General features: G+C 37.6%; 1 protein-coding gene across 6 annotated transcripts in view; it reads right to left on the reverse strand.

Moving 5' to 3' along the window:
- Window positions 1-1,097: 1,097 nt before the first annotated feature.
- The window catches only part of CSRNP3 (cysteine and serine rich nuclear protein 3), a 97,930-nt gene continuing 72,621 nt past the window's right edge, over window positions 1,098-26,406 (reverse strand). For 5 of the 6 annotated variants that reach the window (XM_077181472.1, XM_077181471.1, XM_077181469.1 and 2 more), the window contains 4 exons: window positions 15,627-15,886; window positions 11,435-11,731; window positions 6,913-9,974; window positions 1,098-1,607 (listed from right to left, as the gene is read on the reverse strand). In XM_077181472.1, coding sequence (XP_077037587.1) covers window positions 8,931-9,974; window positions 11,435-11,731; window positions 15,627-15,886 — 1,601 coding nt within the window. In that variant the 3' untranslated portion in view covers window positions 1,098-1,607; window positions 6,913-8,930. Of the gene's footprint in view, window positions 1,608-5,814; window positions 5,909-6,912; window positions 9,975-11,434; window positions 11,732-15,626; window positions 15,887-26,406 lie in introns of all 6 variants that reach the window. The other variant, XM_077181470.1, reaches the window with a different exon arrangement.

Here is a 26,406-nt window from a genome sequence, read left to right on the forward strand (position 1 = left end):
TGTGGCTCCACTTGGTTATGACACTTTTCACTGCAGTGGGAATTTGCCAGACCACTATATCTGAGGATTTTTTTTATCACTCGTGGGAGTAATTGCTGCTTTACTCTAAGGTGAGTACAGAATAACGTGAGTACTATTAACAGACCTACAGGTGAACCTTAAGAGTTAAATCGTCCTACTGCTGAAGGGGCATCCTGGGATCTTGAATTAGAACCAGTGTTGAAAGATGTTTTATGTTTGATTGTATCAGTATGGCTTAGCAAGCCCTGGAGCAGCCTTTTAGCCACAGTTCAAAGCAATGCCAAAAGCAGTCTAATAGCAAATATGGGACTCCCAACAGACTACAACCAAGTGATACCCTCATTCCTGTGAGAACTTTCTTATAATCTAGAGCACAACCTCTCATCTTTATAGTTTGTTTTTTTTTAATACAAACATTTTAGCTCTATGTAATTTATCAGATAAGAAAACTTAAGGACAACTTACTTTTTATAAATCGCAGTTGGAATAAATATCAGAATAAAAAGATAGCAGAGATTGTGCTGTGATTGTTAATTATTTTCTTAATGAAGCTATGTTGATCATCAATTTTCAAAATAAGCAGTTGTCCTGAAATGTAGCAGTATTCTTTGAATGCTGCCATTGAAATGATCTGATGTGTAAAATTACTGCAAATTGTCCACCAGAGAGAGCTGTTGCAAAATTTTATTCCAACAGCTGTTGAAAACAATTGTTTCATTACCTTATTACGAATCAGGTACAGTATTTCCCTGGCCACAGAAAATTGTAGGCAGTAGTATCATTAAAGGGCAAATTGATATACCTAAGAAGGCATTTCTGTTTATTTAATTTAATTGGCATACAAATATTTAGAAACAAAAGAACACACACACAGAAATTCCACACAAACTGCTTCTCCTTATTCTATCAGACTATCAGGAATGGGAGAAATGCTTGAAATTTCACAGAGTGCCTTTGGAGGCTCTGCAGGTGTAAGGGAGGAGGTGCAGTACTGATGCCAGCTCTCTTAGCTGAGAGAGGCTCCCCAGTGACTGCAGAGCAGAAATGAGACGCACAATGCACTGGCAGCCAGGATGTAACGTAGAAACCTGGTTTACTTCATTGCAAACAAATGGACAATATATATTGTACAATATATAATAAAAATACAGCTGATACAAGTGCCACTAATTAACAAAAAAACTAATATTAAAGACTTAAAAATGCTCATTTTTGTAATATATACACTGCAGTAATAAGCCACAATAAATACATCAAATTTCATATCATTCATAATAAATACGGAAAATATAAATACAGAAGAATACAGTTAATTTGAATAAATTATTACAACATAAGATCTAGGTTAAGTTCTGTTGAATATTATTGTAGCTTATATTACCCTTTGGCATCTTTGATGTTACAACTTGTTTAAAAAAAGGAAATTAAGGAAATGTGTAGTTCATGAAGCTTAAAATTATTTCCATATACAGATTTTAAGATGAACTTTCTTTCCCTTTGCTTCTTCAAACAGTTTAAAAGCAGCAGTCCAAATAAATATCTTGCTTAACTGTTGAGACCTCCATAATTTTAGTATGCAAGATCATCTGTAATGGAAAATGTTAAGTACGTAACAATTATTTTTCTCAGAAATTATTAATGTTAGAAGTAATGTACAAATTTTAAACTAATGGCTGCAATTATGCCTTTTTTCTAGTCCCATTTGAATGGATTACCTGTCTGAAAGACAATCAACTTAAGTGCTTTTGAGTTTATGCCATGGTGTACTATTTACCACTTGCCAACAAAAATTTCAAAAGCAATTTTATATTCTTGTGGGGAAATATATATATGTACATATACAGAGAGAGATGAACCTGCTAAAAGACAGGGATGGACTAGACAGTGTGAATGTTAATATAGTCTGTTAAAACAAAACACTTTAAACATATAAAAGGCAATGTGTTTTTTACAAAATTTCTATTAGTTGGAGATTGAAATAAATCAGAAGAACCAACTGCCATGTTTTATGTTAACAGGTATTAACAAGTACATTTGTATTAATAATTTTATTTGTAAAAGGTTATTACACCAGAATGCAATGTAACTTAAAAGATCAACTTTACTAAGACAATATTACAGGCTGAGGATCTTAGGAACAGTTTTGTAATCTACAGTTTTTGACTATTTTTGCACTGTTAAATGTCTAGCGCTTATTTGACATCAAACACATTTTAAACATATTTCACAAACTACACTTCAGACATATTTCCATAGAAGTGCCTACAATCAAGTCAGTTAAAAGAAGTGCCCAGTTATTAAGCCTTGTTTACATGGGCATTTGAGACCTGAAGTTGTGGTATTTGTGTGAAATGGCTTGGAAAAAACCAGCATGCTTGCTTCTGGTTTTAAGAGAACCAGCTGCCAGTGCACATCATGATCTTTTCAAGAAGCTGAAAACTGGTGCTGAATCTATATCTGAGACTCACAAATGGTTCTTTACAGTGATTCCCCCATTACCCCAGCAAGATTAACCTTCATCCAAAATCCAACCCAAAATTTCATTCTTAAGAATGTATTTTAGAAGTTTAAGGTGGAGAAACCTAAAATAATTACCTGCCATAATGTACTACGCCTCATTTGAAAATGCCAAGATAAAATGCTGATAAAAGGACATTTTGCCTTTGCTTTTAGCATCTCTTGCTAGCTGAGAAACTGGGTATATAAGAATAGATGCCCGGGAGCAGAGTTAACTAAGATGATTTTGAACTTGTCTTTGAAACTGCCATCAGCAAAGAGTGACATAGTAGCAATGCTTCTAGGGTGCTGCTTTTTCATTTTTTTACCCCATGGATTTGGATAAGTCTTTTATTTAATGGCCACCTGTATAACTCTGGCCTGGAAAAAATGCCAGTTCCTATTTCCACTGAGTTCATGTTTGGTTACAATATATTAAATAACAGAAACAATATTTCAATCTAACATGGGCAAGCTTGTAGTGAATGTCCATATACTTTACCATCCTTGCTGGGAAGAGATCGTAATTCACCTTTTTCCTTCTGTTGTTTTTTTTCTAATATGCTTTATTTTTCCCTTAATAGGAAAAATAATCCGTATCAATCTGCCTCTTGGCTTCATCTTACTTTTCCTTTAAATTGTTCTTTCTATCCTCCCTGCACTCACTCAAGTGTTTGAAGACAAAGGATTATCTTGATCCTTTTATTAGAACAATGATGCACATTTGTATCTTCCAGCATTTTCCCTATCAAGAACAGCTAATCCCATCTTCATGGTATGTTGGAAAAGTGAACTTAGAGAAGAACGTACATGAGAGACAAACTTTGTTTTGACTTGGGTCTGCTGGACATTCATTCAGAAAGAGAAGTGTCATTGCTAAGCTCCATATTAAAATAATTGTGTTAATAAAGTACAAAATGTACCTTTTGAATTTTTTTTTGTTGCACCCGCAGCCTTGGATGAAGGACTATGATCTCAATTGAGAAGGTGCAACACAGAGCACCAAGAATATGGTTCTCCAGTCAATGAAACCTTCTGAGGGGTGAGTGTCTGCCTAACCTTGAAGACAGCAGTAGGGCAATATATATTTTAACTCTAGAATCACGGAGTGGCCTGGTTAGGAAGGGATCTGAAAGACCATCTAGTGCCAGCCACTAGATCACGTTGTTCAAAACCCCACCCAGCCTGGCTTTTCAAGATCTCATTCTCAGCACAAAGGACATTAGAGTTGCCCTTTTGCTTGATTTTAATGAAAAGTCTTACTGTACAATGGACCTCCCAAACACCAGAAGGGAGGAAGGAACTAAAAAGAAATTACTAAGACTGCAAAACAGGTGTTTCATAAAGTGGATATCCATATAAAGTAAAATCAGCTATTAGGGTAGCAGAAAAGTTCTCAAAGATGTCACAACTTTCCTCCTTAAGTGGAAACTATACTCTTGTTAGCCATAAAATTAAAAGCTGTGTTGGATTTAGGGGAGGGAAGAGACAGTGAAAAGGAAAAACTTGTGAAGAACTCAAGTGTGTGTTCATTCAGACATCTTTAAAACTACATTGCACTTCTTCCTCACTTCACAGTATTTGTACTTTGGATTTGACACTTCTTGGAGAAAATGGACAATAGTTTGCACATGGACAATGATTACAGAGAATAGCAAAATTAGGAATATTAAAAAAACTAAAAAACTTTGAAACACTGAAAAGGCAAATGATGAGATTTTTCATACCAAGGAACACGTAAGTGAACTAGACTCTGTTTTGAAAATAACAGTTTTCTACCATTTTAAAAAAATAGTAATCACATTTAGTATTTTAGAAATAAATTCTATAGAATATATTCTCTGAGTTAATTCTAGATTTTCAAAGTATTTTACATCAACTGTCCTGCAACTGTAATAAAGCAGATGACAGAATTACTCTTTAGTCTCAGCGGGAAAGCCTAACACCCCCAAATGCTTAAGGATTTTCCATATCATCCTCTTCTGTTCCTGACTGTTTCAGGAAATAAAACAACTGCCACAATGAACATCAGTTTATAAAACTCACCAGCTGTAACAGTGCCCTTATTTAACAAATGCCTTTTAAAAGGGTATCATGGGTCTGTCTTGCTTTATGTTTGAGTAGGAACACCTGCATTGCTACAGGAGCAACCTAGACAAGGAGTTTCAACTGAGAGAATTCAGCTGGCAAAAGAATGCAGAGGAGCAAGACTGCTTGTTGCTGCCAAGTGTGGTGTTGCAGGAAAACTACAATCTTGCTGCTCAAATGTTAAGCACTAGACAGGTAAATGCTGTATATTCAACACAGCTTTTAGTCCAATTTTTCACTGTGAAATTTACTTTTTAACTTCTGCTCATTAATCCAGTCTAAGGAAAGGAGAGCCCATTTCAGCTATTTTTCAGGTTCGTGAAAAATTTCTGGTCACTTCTGAGCTGGGCTGGGCTTAATTTGGAAAATGGCAGTCTGCAGTACAAAAATTCAGTTATGATGCCAAAACATGAGAATAAAATGGCATTTTACCTGTTCTATACTATAGAATTATGTTTTATCACAGTATCTCCAAGTACATTACAAACCAGAGCACAGAGAACATGATGACACAACAGGACAAAGGCAAAGTCTCCTCTGTCTGAGCCCAATACTCCCTATCCAGTGTAGCACATTTCTGTCAGGAACACCTGAACTAATAAAACCTTTTATACATGCTCAGTTTTGCATACAAATATATGTGTACAATCTTTAACAAAGCAGCTGTGTTTGTGAAGGTACTGCCTGTGAGGCAGGGAAAGCAACATGATCAGTTTATTAGCATATTTACTGAAATAAAACAGCCAGATCAGGTTAGAAACCGGATCTGGCCTGGGATCAGTCAGCAATCTAGTGAGTAACAGCACCACTAATACCACACAGGAGTCCTGCAGCACTTGGACCAAAGGCAGGATCCCACTGTTAACAGAGCAGGGGAGCAGCTGAACCTTATAAGTAATAGTTACTATGGAGTGGAACCAATGGCCTTAAAATAAACAGATGTCAACTCCAATTATGATTCACTAGCAGGAACTTATGCAAATAAAAAATTGTAAAGCTTTACAAATCTAGAATTTTCTAATCTAAGTGGCATACAGCTCAACAAAGAATATTAGAAGCTCCTCCTGACCAGCTTTTAATTTTAAGGATCTTTCAATGGGCATGAGTTGTTGCTCTTAAGCAACAACTGCAATTGCTGTAATAGTGCCAACAAAATTCTAATTTCATGTCTAACATCAATTAAAGCATTATATATATTTAACAATGCACCTTTTTCCAAGAGAGGTGAAGTTCACCTTATAGGCAAAAGGGCATCTGATTTTAGGTGCTGTTCCAGTCATGGTCTCGGTGAAAATTCCAGTTTCTTTCAAGAAAAGGAAATACCTTTGTTATGACTCATTTTTGTGAACGATGCAATATAATCACAAATATATACTGGGCTTCTTAGGAGTGTTTCCCAGTAGCTAGATATCTTGGAAATGAAGCTGATAAAGACTATCAGTAATATAGATATTTTCACAAGTAATATACTGTGTTGATACAGAAGCAAATACTGCTGGATATCATTTAGTAACATAATACTTTTATTACACAGAAACAGCCTACCCAAAATGAAAGGACTGGTTATCAACATGAATTTTAACCAGCTGGGAAATGGGACACAGCATGTTAAAACATGTATATACTAGCCCAGAAAATAACATGAAAATATTTTCCATCCCATGACTTAAGCCTGGCTTTTCCTTAAATGAAGAGAATGCTTTTTTGTTCTAAAAAATAAATCAAAGTTTAAACAAGTGACGGGAAACTCGACTCTCACCTGATTTCTACATCCTACTCTAGATCAGAAATCTGTGCCAATGGAAATAGTAAATAACCATCACCTTAATATTTAAAGCTAGCTGAGAAGTATTTTATAAAGTTGATCACTTACTGTGCTTGCTGATATTATTAAAGATATTTTTCATGTGAAAGGACAGGGGCCAAGAAAATAATTCCTTATTGCTCAGTAAGGGCACAAATAACAAAGCAAAAGATTTAATTTAACTTTCCCCTGAGAGAAATACCTCAGTAAAGTGTGTGGTTCTCCAACACACTCTGAAGTTAAAGAGCCGCTACTGATCCTCATCTACTGTCCCAGCTCAAGCAAAAGAGATTTGTGCTTTTGTTGCTGGTGTTAAGGGAGTGCCTCATTTAAGCCCACTGTTAAAGCAAGACCCCAATATATACAGAGACTTGTTATATTTGCCCTTAGAATATCTTGAACAGAATAATCAATTCTTAAGTGCAGAACTTTAAGGACTAGCGCATTTCTCTTTAAAAATCATGGGTATTTGCTGTATGGCATTGGAGAACACAGGCACTTACCTGGCTACTCAGCCTTAGAGAAAGAGCCTAGAGTGGTCTGTGACTGCGAGGAACAGAGGCTGTGGAAGTGCTGAGCCAGATAACCAGCATGAGTGCGCTCTCCAGGAGATGGAATACGTTGCAAGTTTGGAATCCAGTCCCTAGAGAACTAGACTTTTCAATGCAGTTCATAGAAAACATGTAGGACTTCTTGTGGAAACAAGTAAATAAAAAAAATCTTTCCAGCTACTACATGGAGTAAAAATATTTTGCTAATTTAGCATAAATACGAGGAATCACTCTGCCCAGATTTCATATAAAAACAATTAAGTTAGCTCTTTTTTTGAAAAGCATATTTTACATTGGCAGTTCTTCTACTGGAGTACTGTACATGATGTTTTAAAGAGCTTCTAACCAGAAGAATCACTGTTACAGAGATAAAATTTACACTGTGTTTACATGCACACTGTTAACCACCTAGATTTGACACAGATAAAAACTAAAATGCTGATCTGTATTTTGACAAACAAGACAGGCCTACATTTCAACTACTTGATGTATAATAAATGAAATCTCAGTATTAGAAGAACAAAAATGCTGAAATAGATTTTGAAATCAAAATAAGGCAGTGCAGAATTACCAGTGCAGAGAAAAGCAGATTCCTATGCCTCCTTTTCTAAACAAAAGCAAGGTTGTTTAATAAATTAAAGATAGTTTCATTCCCATTCCATTTAAAAACAAGCGGATCACAATGTAATGGATATCCATATGATGCACATGTTCTTTTGCTTGCAGACTTTTGCAGATACAAAATTTCTGAAGCTTTTTTTTCCTCACTGAATGGACTGTTTCCTAATAAGACCAAATGGTACTAAATTTGAGATACAATCAGAAGTTCACAAAAGCCAGTCTTGTGTATCATAAAAATTTAGGCAATCTAGACACTTCCACATTTTTCCCCATGCTTTATTTAAACTTTGATCAGTAAGGCTCTGCTTTTATAAATTGCATACTGACATATTCATAAACTGGCTTGGGAGAAACGTACAGGTTTTGTTACAGTGAATTTTAAGACCTTACATTGCCTCAGGGTCTGGAGCTATGGCATTTCTCGGAAGAGGTTCACAGTTCCCGCAGTTCGTACAGTACTGCAAAGTGGCACTAAAGTGCGTAAGGATCTGAACGGTGGCTGGCCTGAAGGTGCTGTGTGAGCTTAAGCTACTGCTTTGCCATTATATACAAGATCATTCTTCTTTGGGGATGGGGTACTAGCTCTGGAATGCCACTGATTTTAGTTTTAAATCGAGGATTGTCTACCTTTCTCTATTCTAGATGTAAATGCCCCCTTTCTGACTCTTCTGTTTGTCAAGAACAGTAAAAGAGAAAAATAGTACACTCTAAAAATGTTTCAAGATGATTTATCAGAAATAGTATTAGGAAAAAATAAGGAAGAATACAAGGTACTCCAGATGAAAAGTGGCCATGCTCTTTGTATGGATCTTCTGCTCAAATGAACATGCTGTTCATTTTTATCAAAACATGAATCTTTAGCTACCATAAATAAAATACAAACAGTACAGAACAATTAAAACTTTTTTTTTGTACCGTAGTTATTTTTACATTAAACTTACCATCTTTTCAGATATGTTGAAAATTAGGACTCTAAACATGATTATTTCAAAGTATCATTTTTAACAATCTTGCACAGGCCCGACAGTCAAAAACATGGAAGTTTTGATTCAGATACCTTGGCAGGTTTCACATACGTTCATAGGTAGGCTACTTTGAAATATGTTGGATGTGTTTTTTACTTATCTGTTTATTTTTATCAAAAAAAATGGGTTGATTATTTTTATTTAAATCTTTACATGAACTGGTTTTGTGCAATACCACTGCCAGTGTAGCTTGAGAAAACAAAATGTGTCTGGAACATTGACTATAGTCCAAGTATCATCTACCTCTTAAAAAAGTAAGTTTCTAGGAAAATCCAGTGGGAGTGAATTTTAACACAGGAAGTCTAGTCCTAGAATAATTTAAATTTAAACAGGCACCGTCTCTACCACTGGTGATTTGATGCACTCTTCGTGCAGTCTGCTCTTCTCCGGGAGGTTTAGTGAATTCTCAGCAGGGTGTTCCTGCACATGACTGTCACCATTCAAAGCTGAGACAAAGCCATCTTGAGAAGGACCTTTCAAGTATGAGTGAAATTCCACTGGTGGGTGACTCGGCCTATGCTCAGTGTATAAACTGTTACAGGGAGCACTGCCATCCCCTTCAGAAGATGAGCAGCAAACAATCACTGAGGGGTTTGCAGAAGGGTAATGAGGGCTGCTAAAAGTTTCCTCTGATGGCCGTGTGTAGTCAACAAACTGTTCTGAAGTCATGTTGTAAGGCACCAGAGAAAGACTACCATTCTTGACAGCATCCCTTTCTGAGTAAGTGTCACCAATCTGGTTAGCAGTGCCAGCAACGTGGTTCTCTATTTGGTAATACAGAGTTGAAGAGTTAGTATAGTATGAGGCATTTTTAGAGTGGTTTTCATGCACAGCAGTTCCATCAGAGTAGCAAAGGACAGAAGGAAGAGGCACCATATCAGCATGGGAGCTCATACTTTCTACAAAATCATCTGCTTTTTCTTCCTCCTCATCTTCCTCCTCATCTTCCTCTTCCTCTTCGTCATCATCTGATTCACTAGGGGCTAAACTCTGTGTACTAGAATCTGTAACTCCACTACAAAAGCTACTCCCATCTTCCTCTTCCTCCTCTTCCCCTGGGCAGTCCAAGTCCTCAGCTGACTGGGAATGCATAACTGTAGCCGGGGGTTCGGTTTCAATCTCAAAATTTTCTGCAATCGAGTATTCAACTGGATGGGGTCCTGGACTCATGGAACTACTGTGTGCACTTATCTCAGTGTGACAGCCATTGAGTGCTGGAACTTGCTGCTCTCTATTTTTCTCCAATTCAAGTTTCATTATCGTGTGCAAAAAGTGAGTCCGTACACGGATAGGGTTAAATTCGATTCTACCTGCTGTATTGCTACACCCTTCTTTAGTGCAACCACATGGAAAAGACATACGATCCACCTTTTAAAAAAGAGAATACAGATTAACAGTAGGAAGCAAAAGCCTGGTGACATGACAGAGCCTATACAGCCTAGAGAAACACAAAGGTGAAGTGGGATTCACCTTGAGAAATGCTGGTAGAGTAAGTCAAAGCTAACAATCATTCAGGGAGTCAGCCCTGGAGTTTAGCAGTACTGAGAGAACAGTAAGGGGCCTGGACATGCTCCACTATGCAGAGAAGGGAAAACTGATTCTATTCCATAGGTAAAAGTATTACATAGTGGAAGAAAAATAGGTAGCTTTTCAATTTCTTGATCTGCTATAGCTTTACTTCATTTTGTGCTCAAATCCAGGCAAAAGTGTTTCCAGAAACACCTTAAAATTTGGTAAAAACCATGGAAACTAGACATCCATTGAAACAAAATGAATGATGTACAGAAACCTTTATAAATTACCAATGGGGACACCTGATCTCATAAAACAGGAACAAATACTCAAGTGCATTTTCAAAGGTAATCCAGTCAATTCTAGATGCAATATTGTAAACTCAACAGACCGGGCACAGAACTTCTACATCTAATATCTTAAAATTTTGAATCCATGTGTTGGCAAGTTTGATTAGACAGCCTAAGGTCTGTGACTTTCACCTGCACTGTAACACCTAAACATCAAATATGCACAGGAGAACAACACAAAACAATCCAGTATATCTTCCCCACATGTGGAGAGGAAAACAGGAACAGCAAAGAGACTATATTATTTTAAATAGCAGAGAAAGTTTAGCTTGGCTTTATGAGATGGTGAAAAATGCTTTCAGGAAGCAAACTCAGCTGCAATACAGCAATTCAGCAGAACTAGCAGAAATATCTTTTAGGGAACATTGTGGGACATGTACAGCTGACACTATGCAAATGTACAGTATGAAATACCTCTTCAGTCTGCAGAGGAAAAACTTGCTATATTAGCAGATACCTTTTTACTGCCTACATGCAAATTTATCATGCACAGATTTTAAGTATCATGCATGTTACATAAAGGACAGCATCGCAGAATGTCATTTACTGTTTCCCACAGAGTTTGGACTATAATTCACATTTGGAGTGTCTGCTAATTGCTTCTAAAATAAAAGGTAATATCCCTTCTGAAATCTGCAGGTTACTTATTCTTCTGTTGTCTGCATCTACCTATTCAGATAAAGGCCTAAAAGGAGTATGAGGAGCAGAATACTTGTGTAAGAACAAAAAAATCCCCTAAGCCATGTATGTGCCTAAAATCATACTGAAGATATTTTGGGAGATTGTACTGATTGCCCACCATATAGCCTTAAAACAGGGCACTAACAAACAGGCTGGATATCCACAAGTGTTACTGCCTAATACTTAATTTCCAATAGTTATAATGTTGAGAACAGAAAGTACACACACGTGCATGGACACACAACCTTCCCCCTCCCCAGACAATTAAATAATGTAGAGATTTACCTGACATTTTATGCCTGCAAGACTGCAGGTGCAAGTTTCTGGGTCACAGAACACACGGCAGTCGCAGCCACAATCCTCTCTGGACAGGCGGATGGCTCGCAGTTCGTGCTTTTCTTCCACGTCAATCTTCTTCACTCCAGAAGCTCGCAGCAGTGCCCGCCGCTTTTTTGTAGGCAGGGGTTGGAGAAAGAAGTACTCATCTACTTCAGTGTTGTCTAGATCAATATCATCATCAGAAATGTCATCCAGAGTCAGTGTATTGGCTTCCTCAGATTCCACCGTACCGTTCTTGGTCATCTGTTGCACAAAACAATTAACGAAGTCCTTAAACAATGCTCACACGCATGTCATGTCATAGATGGCAATATGTGAAATGCATTATCAATTGACAAAAAGCTGTATGTAAAAATGCTGCATGACTGCCAGGAAGTTCCAGAAAATGATCACAGATAGGGTGACCAAGCATTTCTTTCACATTTAGAATATGAATTAAAACCACATTTTTAATACCAAGTTTGTAATGAAGGTAAGAACTTATCTGTTCTTTATTTACTTAAATTTACTGTTTGCCATTAGCTGCTAGATCTCATGCCACTTTGAAATCTAGTCTTTTCTGTATTGCTTCACAAGATAATTTTTGAGACCTTAACTGATTCCTGTCTGAGCTCTCTGAAATTCTTAAATATCCCTTTTGAGATAGCAATGATACTACTGACATAGGTTCAGATCATGATGCATCACAGGTTTGTAAAATGGTATATTTTATGTACTACTCCACTTTCTGTTACACATTTCACATTACACTGGTAAAAGAGGGGGTAATAGCTCCCTCAATAGTTCTGCCTGGCCCTGGGACAATGGGGAGATTATTTACACCAGGTATTTCAACATATTCGTTCAGTAAAGTAGGAAAAGCAACATTCGAAGTCATCCTTTTTCCTGTACACTCTACAGCAAGAGAGAGGTAAATCCACACAGGGATTAAACGCATCTTGAATTAGCTGCCTGAAGCTAATACCTCACCATACACACAACTCAGCCTGAATATTTCAGTCCAGAATGGCATTCTTGCTTATATCTTTTCATTTTACGTTAGCAAGGTAGCACTAAGTAGAGTGTATTTATGTTTCTTTGATTTCTTTGTTTGTTTGTTTAATATGCAACAGGGGAATGACCTAAGAAATCTGATTTCTCTAGTTTTATATACACAAGACTCAAACCATTCCTTAAGCAGATCACTGTTATTTAATCTAAGTTTGAAACCGTGGAGGGAGAAAAATTCTAATCCCTGCTCCTGTAATTAATTTACTATTTTATTCAATTACTGTTTAATAAAAATTAACTTTTAGGGCTCTTACCCATGAGGTGAATGCTGTAACTGGCCAGCACACAAAGGCACCTACAGAACCATTCCACCCCTGGCACGTATTTCTCCTCCTCCTGCAAACCTTAACTACTTTGCTGCACAGCAGTGGAGCATCAGGGCCTGGCCTGCAGGGATGTGCTGAATGCCCCGTGCATCCCGCAGGCTGGAACATCCCACATGTGCCATCAGACAGCAGACTGCCTTTGCAAAGCACCTCAGCTCCTGACTCCTTTGCAGGATGATTTCCTTCTTGTCGCCTCTAACTTTTTTTTTTCCTCCATTTTGCCACACAAAGAACAAATGAATTAATAAAAGGAAAGAGTCTAACATTTCTCAAAAAAGTAACTGGGTAACTACAGAAGGAGGAAGATTATCAAAAACTACCAAATACATTTTCCAGAACTTCAGGGGAACATTAAGCTCTCTTGATTGTCATAATATTGCTCATCTGAATTAAACTTGATAGTAGATGGGTAAATTTCCTCATAAATCTAAAGGTTAATGTCATGACCACAGAACAAAGGCCAATGAATATGTGAAGCCTTTGGGTGAAATTCAGTCCCACTCAGTAAAACAGGAAAAATGCAGGATGGACATCTCTGCCTTGCCCTAGTTGGAAGTTATTCCTTACAACTTCCCACAAAGGGAACCTACTGTGTCCACAGACCAGGCAGCCTTACACAACTGGTTTCATGCTAATAATGTTAATTTCAGGAGACATTATGAGTAAGGACTCTCTTAGGCAATTTTTTGTGCTTACTCATGCTTTCTCAAATGATTATCTTGTACCTTTCATTTGATAAGATGGCTTTTACATCCAGAATTTTCACACTCTGCTGCTAATAAGTGTTTATGCTCCTGTCAGCAGTGTTTTCATCAAAGTGCTGGTACTAAATGGCCAAAGTGACTTGAAGATGATTTCACAACCTTTATCTGCTTTTAGTTAGAGATGTTTCTTATTTGGCCTTTTGCTTTTAGCAACAAAAACAGTATCTAATATTATGGAAATTCAATTTCAATATATTCCTGTATTTTTATCTTTTTTAACAGGTTCTACAGGAGCAAATAATTTCTACTCACCAATTTATATATTTTCATGCAATTCAAAAAAAAAATCCCAGAGAAACTGAAATTAAAAACCACACCAAAAATATTACTTTCTATTTACATAATGGTTTTCAAATAGAAAAACCTCTGACTAAACTTCATTCTACTCCATTTTCTCATTTTCTTTATTTTTCTGTGATGTAATTTTTTTATGCAAGTTGTGATTAGCACATTTTCATTAAATTAATAATAGTTTTGCTGACATAACTGCTAACACTGTCACCTTAGAATGCCACATTTCCTTTTTTATTCATTTAGAAACTATGTGAATGACCAAGAAGCTCTTCCATCTCTGTAATAAAAAATCAGCAAGGCCCTGTTTTCTTAAGTAAACAAAACATGCTCAGTGCTTTACAGTGACTCTTCACTAATTCAGCAAGTCCTGGATTTTCTTTTCATGTTTGAAATTTTCTTTTTTTTTTTTTTTTAACCCAAGCACATAATCAGGGATGCAACTAAACTGAGGTTAATGGACTAGTTAAACAGGAAGATTTTTGTTGCCAATGTTTTTATACATGCTCCAGATGAATAAATATTTCACTCTGGTAAAAAATTTAACACCAGTAAGACGAAAATAAGGAATGCAAATAAGGCTCTCCTTATTCACTCCATATTTATGAAGAGATTTTTGCAGAAACTTAACAATCTTAATAATCATCCACTCAAGTGGCTGGGAAGATGGAAAAACATGTATTTGGAAAATAAGCAGAAAGTATGGTCTGTGTCCCCAAAACAGACTGGGTGGAAACGAAATGAGTTAATTAAGAAAGGAGATACATCCCAGCCAAGAGCAGGATTAGGAAAGGATGAAGAGCCAAGCTCCAGTGCATAAAGGCTAAATGGCCTCATCTACTCTTTCAAGGTAAATAAGATCTGTGATTTTTCTGGCTTTATTTTCTTGCTAAGAAAAGTGAGATATTTGTGTGCTTGACTATTCTTTACTCACTCCAGTGGGGATTCCTCTCTTTGAGCTGATTCCTGGAAGTCAGCCAAGGGATCTACAGCTAGTCATCAGTTACACAGCACAATTCACACTTGATGCTCTGAAAATCCTGTGATGTGAGATGTTACAGGTATAACCTCTATCAAGGGATAAGTCACTAGCACTCTACTAGCCTTTGGTTTCCAACCTGTCCAAATACCTGTCTGTGATTCACCTTCATCCTGAGTGGTTTTATGTTTGTTCTATGACAGTTCAGATTTTATGACCTTATGAATTTATTTAAGAATCTATTTAGTTATGAAAAAACCCCAAACAGTTAGGAGACTGAAAAAAGCTCAGTTACAATTCTAAATATTGTTCACTTTTAATTACAGGATTCATCTGAAAAAGAGTCAAAAATACATGCAATGCAATCCATGACACAAAAAACCAGAAGTTAGAAGACTCATTCTCTTCCTGGCACTTCCAGACTTCTGCTGGACACCTTGTTCAAGGCTAACTCCCACCACTCTCTGCAGAAAACAGGGAGTAGAGAACAACCTCCCTGTAAGCACTTGGAGGAACACAACAATGACAACTACAAGAGCACTTCGTATAATCAAACAAAAATGCATCTTCAGTAAAATTAGAAAACTCCAGGAAAACATCTATTTCCAATTGAAAATGGAGCTCATAGAAGGTGACTGTTTTGTTTAACACACATACCTTGGGCCCCTATAGCCCTGACACTGTTCAGTTAAATTAGGGCAGAGATCAAACTCTTAGAGAAGCTTTACCTTTAACTTTAGAGAATTGAGTTTTTCCTCCCTTAGGTGCTCTCTCAGCATCTCTCGGTGGAGCCTCTCCTGTTCCATGGCAAACTCCCCCAGGGTGTACTGGCGCACGCTGTTGTGGCGCGTGGACATTCCCAGCGTGCTCCCTCCCTGGCTGGGAACGCTGGTGAAGCCTTGCCTTCTCGTGAAGTAATACACAGTGACACAGTTGAAGTGGACATTCTTTGTTCTCTTACGCTTCTCCCTCTTCAGGATTGAAGATGCTGGAACAGAGGCAGATTTCAGTGTGAATGCTGACCTCCAGTCAGGCTGCAGATGTGTTCAGACAAAGGGAACTGCACAAGTGGCAATACCTGACTACACAGACACCGTATTCCAAGGTGAGAAGGACAAGAAGGGAACGTTAGAAATAGAAGCCCCTACAAGCTGTTACAGTCATGAACACCATTGTCTACTTCAGAAGAGAAATACTTGGCCAGGAAAGTTTTTCTTTCCTATTACATCACAAAAATGTTTTATCCTTTTACCAAGAAAGCAATCAAATCCCAGCAAAAGAAACTTCCTTCAGTGTCACCAGACAGATGGTGATCCAATGACTTGTAACTCTTCCAACCCCTGCCAACAAAGTTGCACAAGGCAGGAGAGATCCACATCACTACAGCACAGGGTCATGATAACAGAAAAGATCAGAATATCCAATTACCTAATTTGTGAGAAATTGATGTTGGAGAAACTATAAAAGCAGTATGCTTAGTATTTTATGCTGTCTCAAAAATTCATACCATCATCATCGCCACTGAATGATATAGAAATAATTCTGACTAGCAGTCAGATTTTGTTTTTCTTTACCTTCATCTGTCTTTCTGCTGCCATCCACTGAATACATGTGTGTGTATATAGTCTAATGTGTAGAATTTTTATAAAAAACTAAATCTAGTATTTTCTAACTCTCTTCTGATTCCACTCATACCTGTGCTCAGGTTTTTTAGTAAACGTATGCAGTAACATATGAAACGTGTTTAAAAAAAATGCCAGATTTTAACTATTAAATATTCTTCTTTTGATTCTACAGACACTTAGCAACTCCTTCCCATGATACTGGTCTACTGTTTCTCACTGATAATAGCTGCATGCCATTAGAGGAAATAAAAAAAGACACACAAACCTTAGAGAAAGGTAAGGGACACTCCTTGATTTTTAAGATGAGCAGTCCAATTTATTTGATTTGTTGCAAAATAGCAACAGGTTGTTGAGAATGCAGCTTGTAAGTCATTGCTTTGTAGTTTATAAGCAACAACTGCAGGTGTGTGCAGGTATGAATGAGAGGCCTCATTGCCAGAATTGAGGCAGTAAAATGATTTAAAGGGTGCCTGACCACTCTTGAATGGCTTGGAATCATTCTATAAAAGCAGTAAGAACACCAAGATGTAGACTGATAATCTAGAATTCCACCATTTCCAGAGATGGGACCCACTTGGCCTTCAGGTCTGGTTTTGTAACAGGTCTGGTTTCTTGTCACAAGTAAAACACAGTTCAGCCTCCATTACTGGTTGTGAAATGTTAATCACCACAAACGTAAATCCACAAACTTCTACATGAAGTAAAACTGTCAAAACACCCAGCATCATCTACCAAACTGTGGGAAAACCAAGTATATTAGAAAATAAAGCTCTGTATCCAAATTACAGACAGTGTGTCCTACAGACATTATCACTGAACTTTGTGGCTCACTGAAAAAGGATTACTTCTCCTAAATACTAATAAGCTGCTCAAAGTATGGTAAAGTATATGGTTTGCTATATAAATAACAGACCTCCTGCAGGTGTGCTGGATTATAAATATAAAACAGATAAATATGATCAGGTCCTGTGACTCACATGCTGCTAGCAAAGTGTGTTACAAAAAAAAAGGTGTAGCATGTACAAAGAGAAATCAAAAGACAAATTCTGTTACATTAGGCATCTTTAACTTGCATCAAATTTGAAGCAAATCTCCTATCAATAGAGCTTGTCAAAAATATTTATAGGAAGCCTTTAGTGAGGGAAGAGGGTATTTCATTAGCAGACTAGCTGATAGGGATGTGTCAATTTTGCATGATATTAAATATGGCTTTAATGTGTTGTTCTTTTTCATACATACCACAGTTCCAAAACAAAACTGCCTTTAAAAAAACCAATTTCTGAGCATTTGTAGGATGGGGTAATTTTCATACTGAAACATTCTCTTTCAATGTAGCATAAAAGCAAATACACTAAATCAGAACCTGCACTGGCAATATGCTCTAATACATAAGAAAGTGCCTATTAAAAAACCCTTTTTCTGCTGAATGAGGTATCTAAACCATTCTGGGGTGTATCCAATTTCTGATATCAGTATCAATGTTATTTGGATCTCGACTGGATGATGCCTCTATTTCAGAATAAATACTGGCAGCTATGGAAAGGCAGGCAGCTTTTTTGCCAAATAAATGAACCAGTCACAAATGAGAAATAATACTATTGCAAAATACTCAAAGAAAGAAAAGGAAAGTTGCTCTTGAAAAAAAAAATACACATACATTTCATGAAGAAATCAAAGGTAACTGCACCTGTGAATCTCACAAGTTAGAGAATCACACAAACCTTTGAATCCTCATCTGTAAACCTGAGTATCTATGACACAAGGTCTGATAGTAATCTGGTTTAGATCTTAGCTGTGGAACTCCTGACAGGGCTGCTTTACTGGCAGGAATGACAAATGCTGCAATAAAAGCACTTCTGTTTTTTCAAGTCTCAATCTTTTTATGGTACAGATACTACTTTCATACTAATGGCTAAACATAAATAATGACCCTTAGGTTGTATTCACACACTACACGCTAACATTAATAGCTAAATGAAGCTAAGCAGAAGAGTATGTGATCTAGTTACTTCCAGATGAAAAAAAAAAAAATCATCTCTGATAAAAACTAGATAATCATGAATGAGCTTTTACACTATGTGCATTTTTGCCCATGTGTGTGCATCAAAATTCAGAACATGAATTTCATGCACTGCCATACATTTATGCCTAATACTTCGGTCAGCAGTCTCTCAGTTTTGACTACAGATGTCATGGCTGTCTTAAAGAACCCATTAATGCATATCTTCAATTTTTTTATAGTTCTTATCAGTTTCAGTAATTGAATTGTCAATGCCACACCATCAAAGTTGTTTGTTTGTGGGGTTTTTTTGATATGTCACTGATTAAAACTGTCAGAATTAAGATGAACTTCATGAAAATGTTGACACACGGTAACTTCAGTGTCACTGGCACTGTAAAGTTAGCACTAGATTGAAGATGTGTATGAAGACAATGAGAGAGCTGACACATTTGTTGTAAATGCCATTGAAGTTTGTGCTGTTATTTATGAACATTGTAATTCTGAGTCAGACAAATTATACAACAGTCTGTAATTAAACACGTGTGTAAACATTCAGAGCCCTCAGAATACATGGGATTACTTTTTCTGGAATACATCCTATCTTTTGGTAGAGCTCATTAAAGGGCAGAGTTAAGGCCCTATGAAGAACTCCACAGCCGTCTCCTGAATGCTGCTGTCGGGAGGAGTTAGAATATATTCATATTTATGTGAATTTTGTTTACAAGAATAGATCTGGCAGGAGCTGCAGGAGTTTACAGGATTGTATTTGATTAGTCAAAAGCACAGATTAGAATGTCAGCGAGGAGACATGAGAATTGTGACCACCTCAGCTACCAAGGGCACGGAAAGAAGCACAATCAGCACTGCAAAGCACTGTGTTCCTGCTCTATTACACTTCCTAAAAATCTCTGAGCAGAGGGCTGCCTTGATGTGAGCTCAAAAATACTATTAAATATTGAATGGAAATGTTGAACACTTTCCAATGTCAGGGACAAAGTGCTCTATAACTGATTCAAACCCTTTACTTCAAACCAACCAAAACAGAGCTACCACCTTATCAAGAGTCTGGGGCATTTGTTATTTTGCATGCACTGTACCTTACACAGTATGTTCAATCTGCTGGAATCACTGCTAAGGGCACTGTTTAACTCAAGACAGAGCAGAAGAACACACAAAATATGTATGTTCTGATCTGTTAGAAAGCATGAATATACACCTAGTAACATTTACTGAAAATTTGAAAAAATCAGGTTTTATCATACTTAGTCATCATTTATTTCTTGTATCTTGGTAACAGATGTCATCATTGGCCCACCCAACTCACAAATCCCATGAAAAAATTTTCCCCTTTCTAAAGGGGAAAATCAGTATTTCCACTAGCAATCCAACCTATGCTTAAAAGAATCACCCAAGTTTCATTTGTATATGAATAAATTATAACTAATGCAATAGGAAAGCAAGAGCAGTAATATGCTGGCAGACTGAAGCAAAGCTTTCCTGACTTGCTCTCATATGTCCAAGGCACTGTGCATCAGCACTGTCCATTTGCCTTTCAACATCCTCATTTTCCAAGCTGGGCACTGGAGCTACAGCAGTGAGAAACCTGTGGAAGATGCAGCCCTTCCTTCTGCATATTTAGTGGCTGAAACAGAATCCAAACCTCCCCCTGAGAAAAGCACCCGCTGAAGCTGTGTTCATCCATCAAATGCAAAATCTGCTTCCTATTTTTATACAATCCTGATAGCAATGACATTTTAAGCTCATCATGATTTTCTAACATTTTTTACCCAGAAAACTGGTAGTTCTTTGATTACAAAACTTAAATGATCTCAGTTCTGGCTGAACTCCAAGACATAAGCACTTTCTTCTGCTGTCTCAGCTATTCTCCTGATGTCAAAGACACATTAAAATAAATGTGAACCATATGGCTCCCCAGCAGATTACTCACACTCCTGCATCAATGAGGGCAAAGCAATGCATTGTCACCAGTGCAGAAATATCTTAGGCACGTAAAATTTCAAAAGGCTGGAAAAAACATGTGTGAAGCAGCCTTTTGGATTGAAGCTCTATCTTAGATCAGTGGAAATGCTGCATTTCTTACACTCTACCACCAATCTGTCTGCTTTTTGCATACTCGGTGTCATACAAACCATTATGGCAAGAAGGATTAGCACTACTCTCCACCTGCTCCATGACTTTCCATGCAGTTTCATCAAGTCTAACACCACAGAACAGCAAAGCCTAATCCCTCCTGGTAATCCAGGTCAGAATGCTGCATATAAAAGCCAGCTTGCTTCCCAACCCTCATAGAAAACAAAATCTAGGAAAAGGTTGTATCCAGAAATTGCTTCTACCTCTTTCTCTTACCTCTCCTTCTATCCTATTATCTTCAAAAAGGTATTTTCTAAGAGTCTCCATACACTCAATTTACAAGTTTCCAACCCTGAATGATAAAACACTTTTCCTACATGCTGGAAATCTACATTAAGAGGAAATCCTGTGACATAAAATACACCCTCCAAAAGAAACATGTAGTCTTGAGGACAAGGGAAGTATTTGCCAGAAGAAATTTTAATCTCAAAGTCTAGAAGGGAACTGCATACTCAGTTGTAAATTAGAGGTAATTTGAGAGAGGAGAGACAATGCTGCAGAACACCACCACCTACCTAGAGTACTTCACTGCTCTATCCTTCTAGTAGGTTCCTTTAGGGTAAAATCAAAGTTACATTTACCTCACAGGAGGAGCTGGATGGGAATGCTTGCCTAATGCCAGATTTAAGTCACATTTGAAAAGGTTTTTGAAAATTACTAGCTCACAGACAAGTCTGACATGAATAGACAGGGATTAATTTGTATTTTAAGCATTTTGCCTCACTGTCAAGTGTTTGGTGAGAAATCTTGCAGAAATGTTGCATTGTTAGGATGCATACTAGAAGCTGGAACCTGACCACTAAAATTTCAGTGAAAGATCCAAGTTTACTTCCTCAGCACCCTCCACCTCCAGAGTGCTTTTCTGTGACATACATCACACTAGTCCAGTTTCTCCATTCTGCAAATATCATCAGCCTTTGGGGAGGAGTGGAGATGGTTAAGTGCTCTCTGCCTCACCATTTCCTCTAAATGCCAGCTGCTGTTCCATAGGGGATTATTCCTGGCCTTGGCCCCAGCTTTGTGAGGAGGAAAGTCCTACCAGGGATCCCTGTAGGAACACCCATGCATAACAATTGCATTGCTGAGCTCTCCTATGACAGTACAGGCAATCCTTTGTCCCATCCCACCTGTGGCTTCTGTGAATGGCCATTTCATGTAAACACAGCTACCCATTCAGCTGACTGACACTTTGCATTTACAACCATATTTTATGTACCTATCATGAACATCTTCTGACAACACTTATTTTGTTTGATGATTTCTAAGCCAACAAAAACATCATGTAATGCAAAAACTATCTCTGGTTGTATTGTGTGCAAAGTGCACTAATTTATAATGGACAACTTACTTAAAAATATAGAAACATAATCAGTTGCACAGATCATTCTAAAAACTAGTGGGAACCTGCTTTATAACCTCTCTTTTCAATTTTTAACAATTCTCACCACAGTATTCCTTATTCCAGATGAAGAGATGCTGTCATGGTATACCCTGTCCTGTCATTCTGTGTGAGTTTGAGCTGAGACATTGCACTGCATTTTGCTGAATTTATTTGCATTCCTTGCTTTTTAATGCTCAGATGAGCTGACTGATTTTAAAATCAAATACAAGAACCTCTCAACCTGTGAGCATTTCATAACATGAGTCAACAAATAGCAATCAAAACATATTCCTCATTAACAAGGAAATTCCAAGCCTGGTTGCTGGCAACATAAATAACTGCAAGATGCCATGAAAAAAGAAATGCCTACATTTAGTTACATGTGTTTTCCCATAGTAAACCAGCACCACCACTTCTAACTCATTCAGAGTTGAAGTTTCTATCATTAACCAGCAATTAAACATGCAGCTTAAGTTCAAAGCTCAGGTCAAGTCTTGTGCTATTGACCTTACACCAAATAAAATTTTACCCCTCTATGAAGATAATTCAGAAAAAGCTACACCTTCCTAAGGATTTCATTCATACCTTCTTTCACATTATGCATGGGCACATATGTAAGGCAATCTCAGTAATTTAGCGGCTCTACAAAATTCAAACAGTACTTTACAGGGCACATTGAAGGAACTGCAACAGGGATGTATTTTTGTGTTTTCAAATTCTTCACTATCTTTAACAGCAAAATCAAAAGATGGGAAGAGCACTTAGAGACCAAAGGGTTTTTCTCAGAGCCCTCAGTGACCTGTCCATTCCTAATGAACCAAAGTAGATCCAAAAGTACTCTACAGACAGTACCCTACTTAGTGGAATGGCAGGACCTGTGATTATGGATAACCTTGCTCATGGCAGTGATAATGTTAATGGCAATAGGGAGATAACTGATGGAGGACATCAACCAGACTGTGTGATGGCAGCACCTCCTGTTGGTGATAATCACCTTATCAGAGAAGCTGCTGCTGGCCATCTCAAGTGACTCTGCAGGTGAGAAAGAGAAGTTTCAGCTACAGGACACTGAAGTTGAAATGGCAGAGGAAAGCAGCAGCTCCTTATGTTTCTTAAGAGATGCATCTGTGATTCATGTGCTATGGGGAGTTATTACCAGCACTAAAGTGCACAAGACAGGACTTCACAAGGTCCCCACAGGTCTTTCAATCGCACACGATTCTGTAAGATAAATTTGGGTATTCTTCTGTATCAGAAAAAAACCACCAAGCATTTAGAGGCAGGTACCTCACCAAAGCAGCGAGAATCACAGATTCATCAAATTATTAATATTGGAAAATACCTCCAAGATCCTAAATTATTTTTGACTGAATACCACCATGCCCCTTAAAGTGTATAATGAAGTGCCATGTCTACTTGTTTTCTGAATACTTCCAAGGATGGTGACTTCTCTATTTCCCTGGGGAGCCTTTTCCAATGCTTAACTTCCCTTTCAGCAAAGCAACTTTTCCTAATATCCAACCTAATCCTCTCCTGGCACACTTTGAGGTCATTTCCCCAGGTCTGTGAGAAGAGACCCCCACCTTGCCACAACCTTTCATGGAACTGTAGAGAGCAATAAGGTCTCCCCTGAGCCTCCATTTCTCCACTGAACATCCAAAACTCCCTCAGCTGCTCCTCATAGGATTTATGCTCTAGACCCTTCACGAGCTTCATTACCCTTCCCTGGAAGGGCACATATTCCCCCACGGCTGAGCTGCAATGTGGAACTCAGTGTTCCTCAGTGCACACAATATAGGAATGGTCAGGGTGTTGTACTGACATCCTCAACAGCAATTCCAGGTTTTTCAGTTTGCTGTGGAGCAGATGAAACACAGCAGTGGGGTCCCAGAACTGGACAGGGCAATTGAAAGGAGCTCCAATGGCATTTTGAGTGCTCCAGTCCTGTACTCCGTGTATGCCTAAGTCCTGACTAATACTGTATGTGCAATACTTGCGCTGCTACTTGAAGATGAACATCCTTCTTTCTGATACGAAGGCAGGTCTGTGAAATAGGACAGGCATGTGGACCAGCCAGTAATGCACCCATTAAAGTAAATCTGCAATGACTAATGACCTGCTGAATCAAACTGAAATTGCTTCAATAGACTGAGAAATGTAAGTAAAATACACAACAGGGATTATATCTGCCAGCAGTAATGAAGGCACTCCATCATCATTTGCTAAGAGACTTAAAAATGTGCACATCTGTAAAAATATACACACCTTATAAAGAAAATGCTAATGGTAAAATTTGTCTATTCTTTATGGACTGTAATTTTTATTTACTGCTCAGTTGCCTGCAGCCTAGGCTAGGGATTTATTAATTTCTTCTTGTTGCTGTCTTTATTTGTTTAAATGGATATATTGTTAAAGAAACTGTATTTATTCCTGTGTAATAGTCACAAGCAATAGCACTTAGGGCCATCTCAGTCATGTGTTTTCTGTCATCACACTACAGGGTTAATTGCTGAGAACAAAGTTATCTTCTGGTAGTTCTGCCCCACCTGAATGACCCACAACAGCTGTGTGCCTCATTTAGCTGGCAGGTTAAACTGACTGTAGGACTAATTGAGCAGAATTCTTGCTAGGCTCCTGTTTATCTGACCCAATACATACAGTATCAAGGTTGTGTAAATACAGAGATGCATCAGCTGTGCTAGATGGATTTATATACAAAATGCCTGCTTCCTAAAGTGCTGAAGAGATTGTAGTTACAAGCAATTTAGAATTATCTCTTTGTCAGGTCAATTAGAAAGAAAAAATAAGACTCAGAGGATCACATTAGCATTTTTTTTTAATTCTCAATTTAAGAATTAATATACAGATCTTGATGTTGACTACAGGTCACACAACCCTCTCCCCCTTTTCCAGGCAGTAAAAGAGAGTTTATAGTCAACTTCGTATTCACCTATATGAAAACAGAGCAGAAAAAAGTACACAGGATCTGACAGCATCCCACTAAATAGAAGAGAAAATGGTACAACATGTCAGGAAGTAGCTTAGGAAGATAACCTCCATCAAGGAGGTATTCAGGCATGTAACAGAGGCAAGGAATCTCGACAGCCTTTTTTCTGCACTGGCTCTTTTCAGTCTGCTCACTGAAAAACGTCTCACAGAAGGACCCTCAACCTTATATTGAGATTCAAATTCAACTTAGAAAAGCTCATCTCTTGTCTTTTATCATCGAAGATGAATGAGTTTAAAGCATGAACAAAATACCTTCCAATGAACACTGTTAACAGGTGCATTAGTATACATTAGGTGTGCATGTAATTTTCAGGTGAGTCTCACTCAATAGCTCTTAAGTAATACAGAGGTTCTGTATTTGATTTCTTGGAACTTAGACTGGTGCATCTGTATTAAAGACAATACTTTTTTAAAAAGTCAATGCACACACAAACTACTTGCTCTTTCTACTTCTATATCACCAATGGATATACAAAAATGTATTTTTTTAAAATGTAGTATGTACCATTTCTGTATGCATGTGAGTGCACACACAGATAAACATTTATTACTCTGGCCAGAAGTTTCGCAGTTAGATAAATCATTAATCATAACACAGAAATACTGTAGTTCCTCTTACAGAAAGGGAAATTCCTTTAAACTAAATTGTTTATTATATTAACTACAATTAAAGCTTATTGTTACATGCATGTACTACAACTTCCAAATTTGTCCCCTGAATTGTTCCCTTTCATTGTATCACCTGTGCATGTATTCACAATAAAATTGTGGTCTTCTGTGTGGGTGGGAATGACTGATGTAAAAAGCCTGTTTTCAGTCTACAATGAATAATTAACTAACTTCTTCAACAGATGCAAATGTTAAAGTAGCAGCATGCAGATAATATTGTCTCCAAGTAAATTTTCTAAATACTAATCTAAATTTAAATTTCTAAATACTACCAAAGAGGTTTACTGGGTCACTTACTCCTTTGTGGCACTTCAATAAAATAAGTCCCAACTAGCACTGCATCTTAAATATCCTATAGCACCTCAAGAGTGGTCCATGTAAACCTGTTTCAAAAGTCGTGCCTGTCCCTCCTGTGCACAGGAACACTCCCTACCAGAGCAAAGAAGATTCAGACCCACACATCCAAATGCCTGCTCAAACTGAACAGCAGCATCTGTAGGTAGTACAGTTATAAGAACATTCATATCACATGCTACAAACATGATTTCTAGGCACATCCACCCACTCAGTTACATGGAACACACTCTGTATGGGCAGCAGTGAGGAGCCTCACCTACTCCTTGGCTCACAGTTTTAAGGAATAACTCCACAGAGGAGATCTAAATGCAACA

This window comes from Agelaius phoeniceus, chromosome 7 (assembly GCF_051311805.1).
Source record: "Agelaius phoeniceus isolate bAgePho1 chromosome 7, bAgePho1.hap1, whole genome shotgun sequence".
Classification (NCBI taxonomy): domain Eukaryota; kingdom Metazoa; phylum Chordata; class Aves; order Passeriformes; family Icteridae; genus Agelaius; species Agelaius phoeniceus.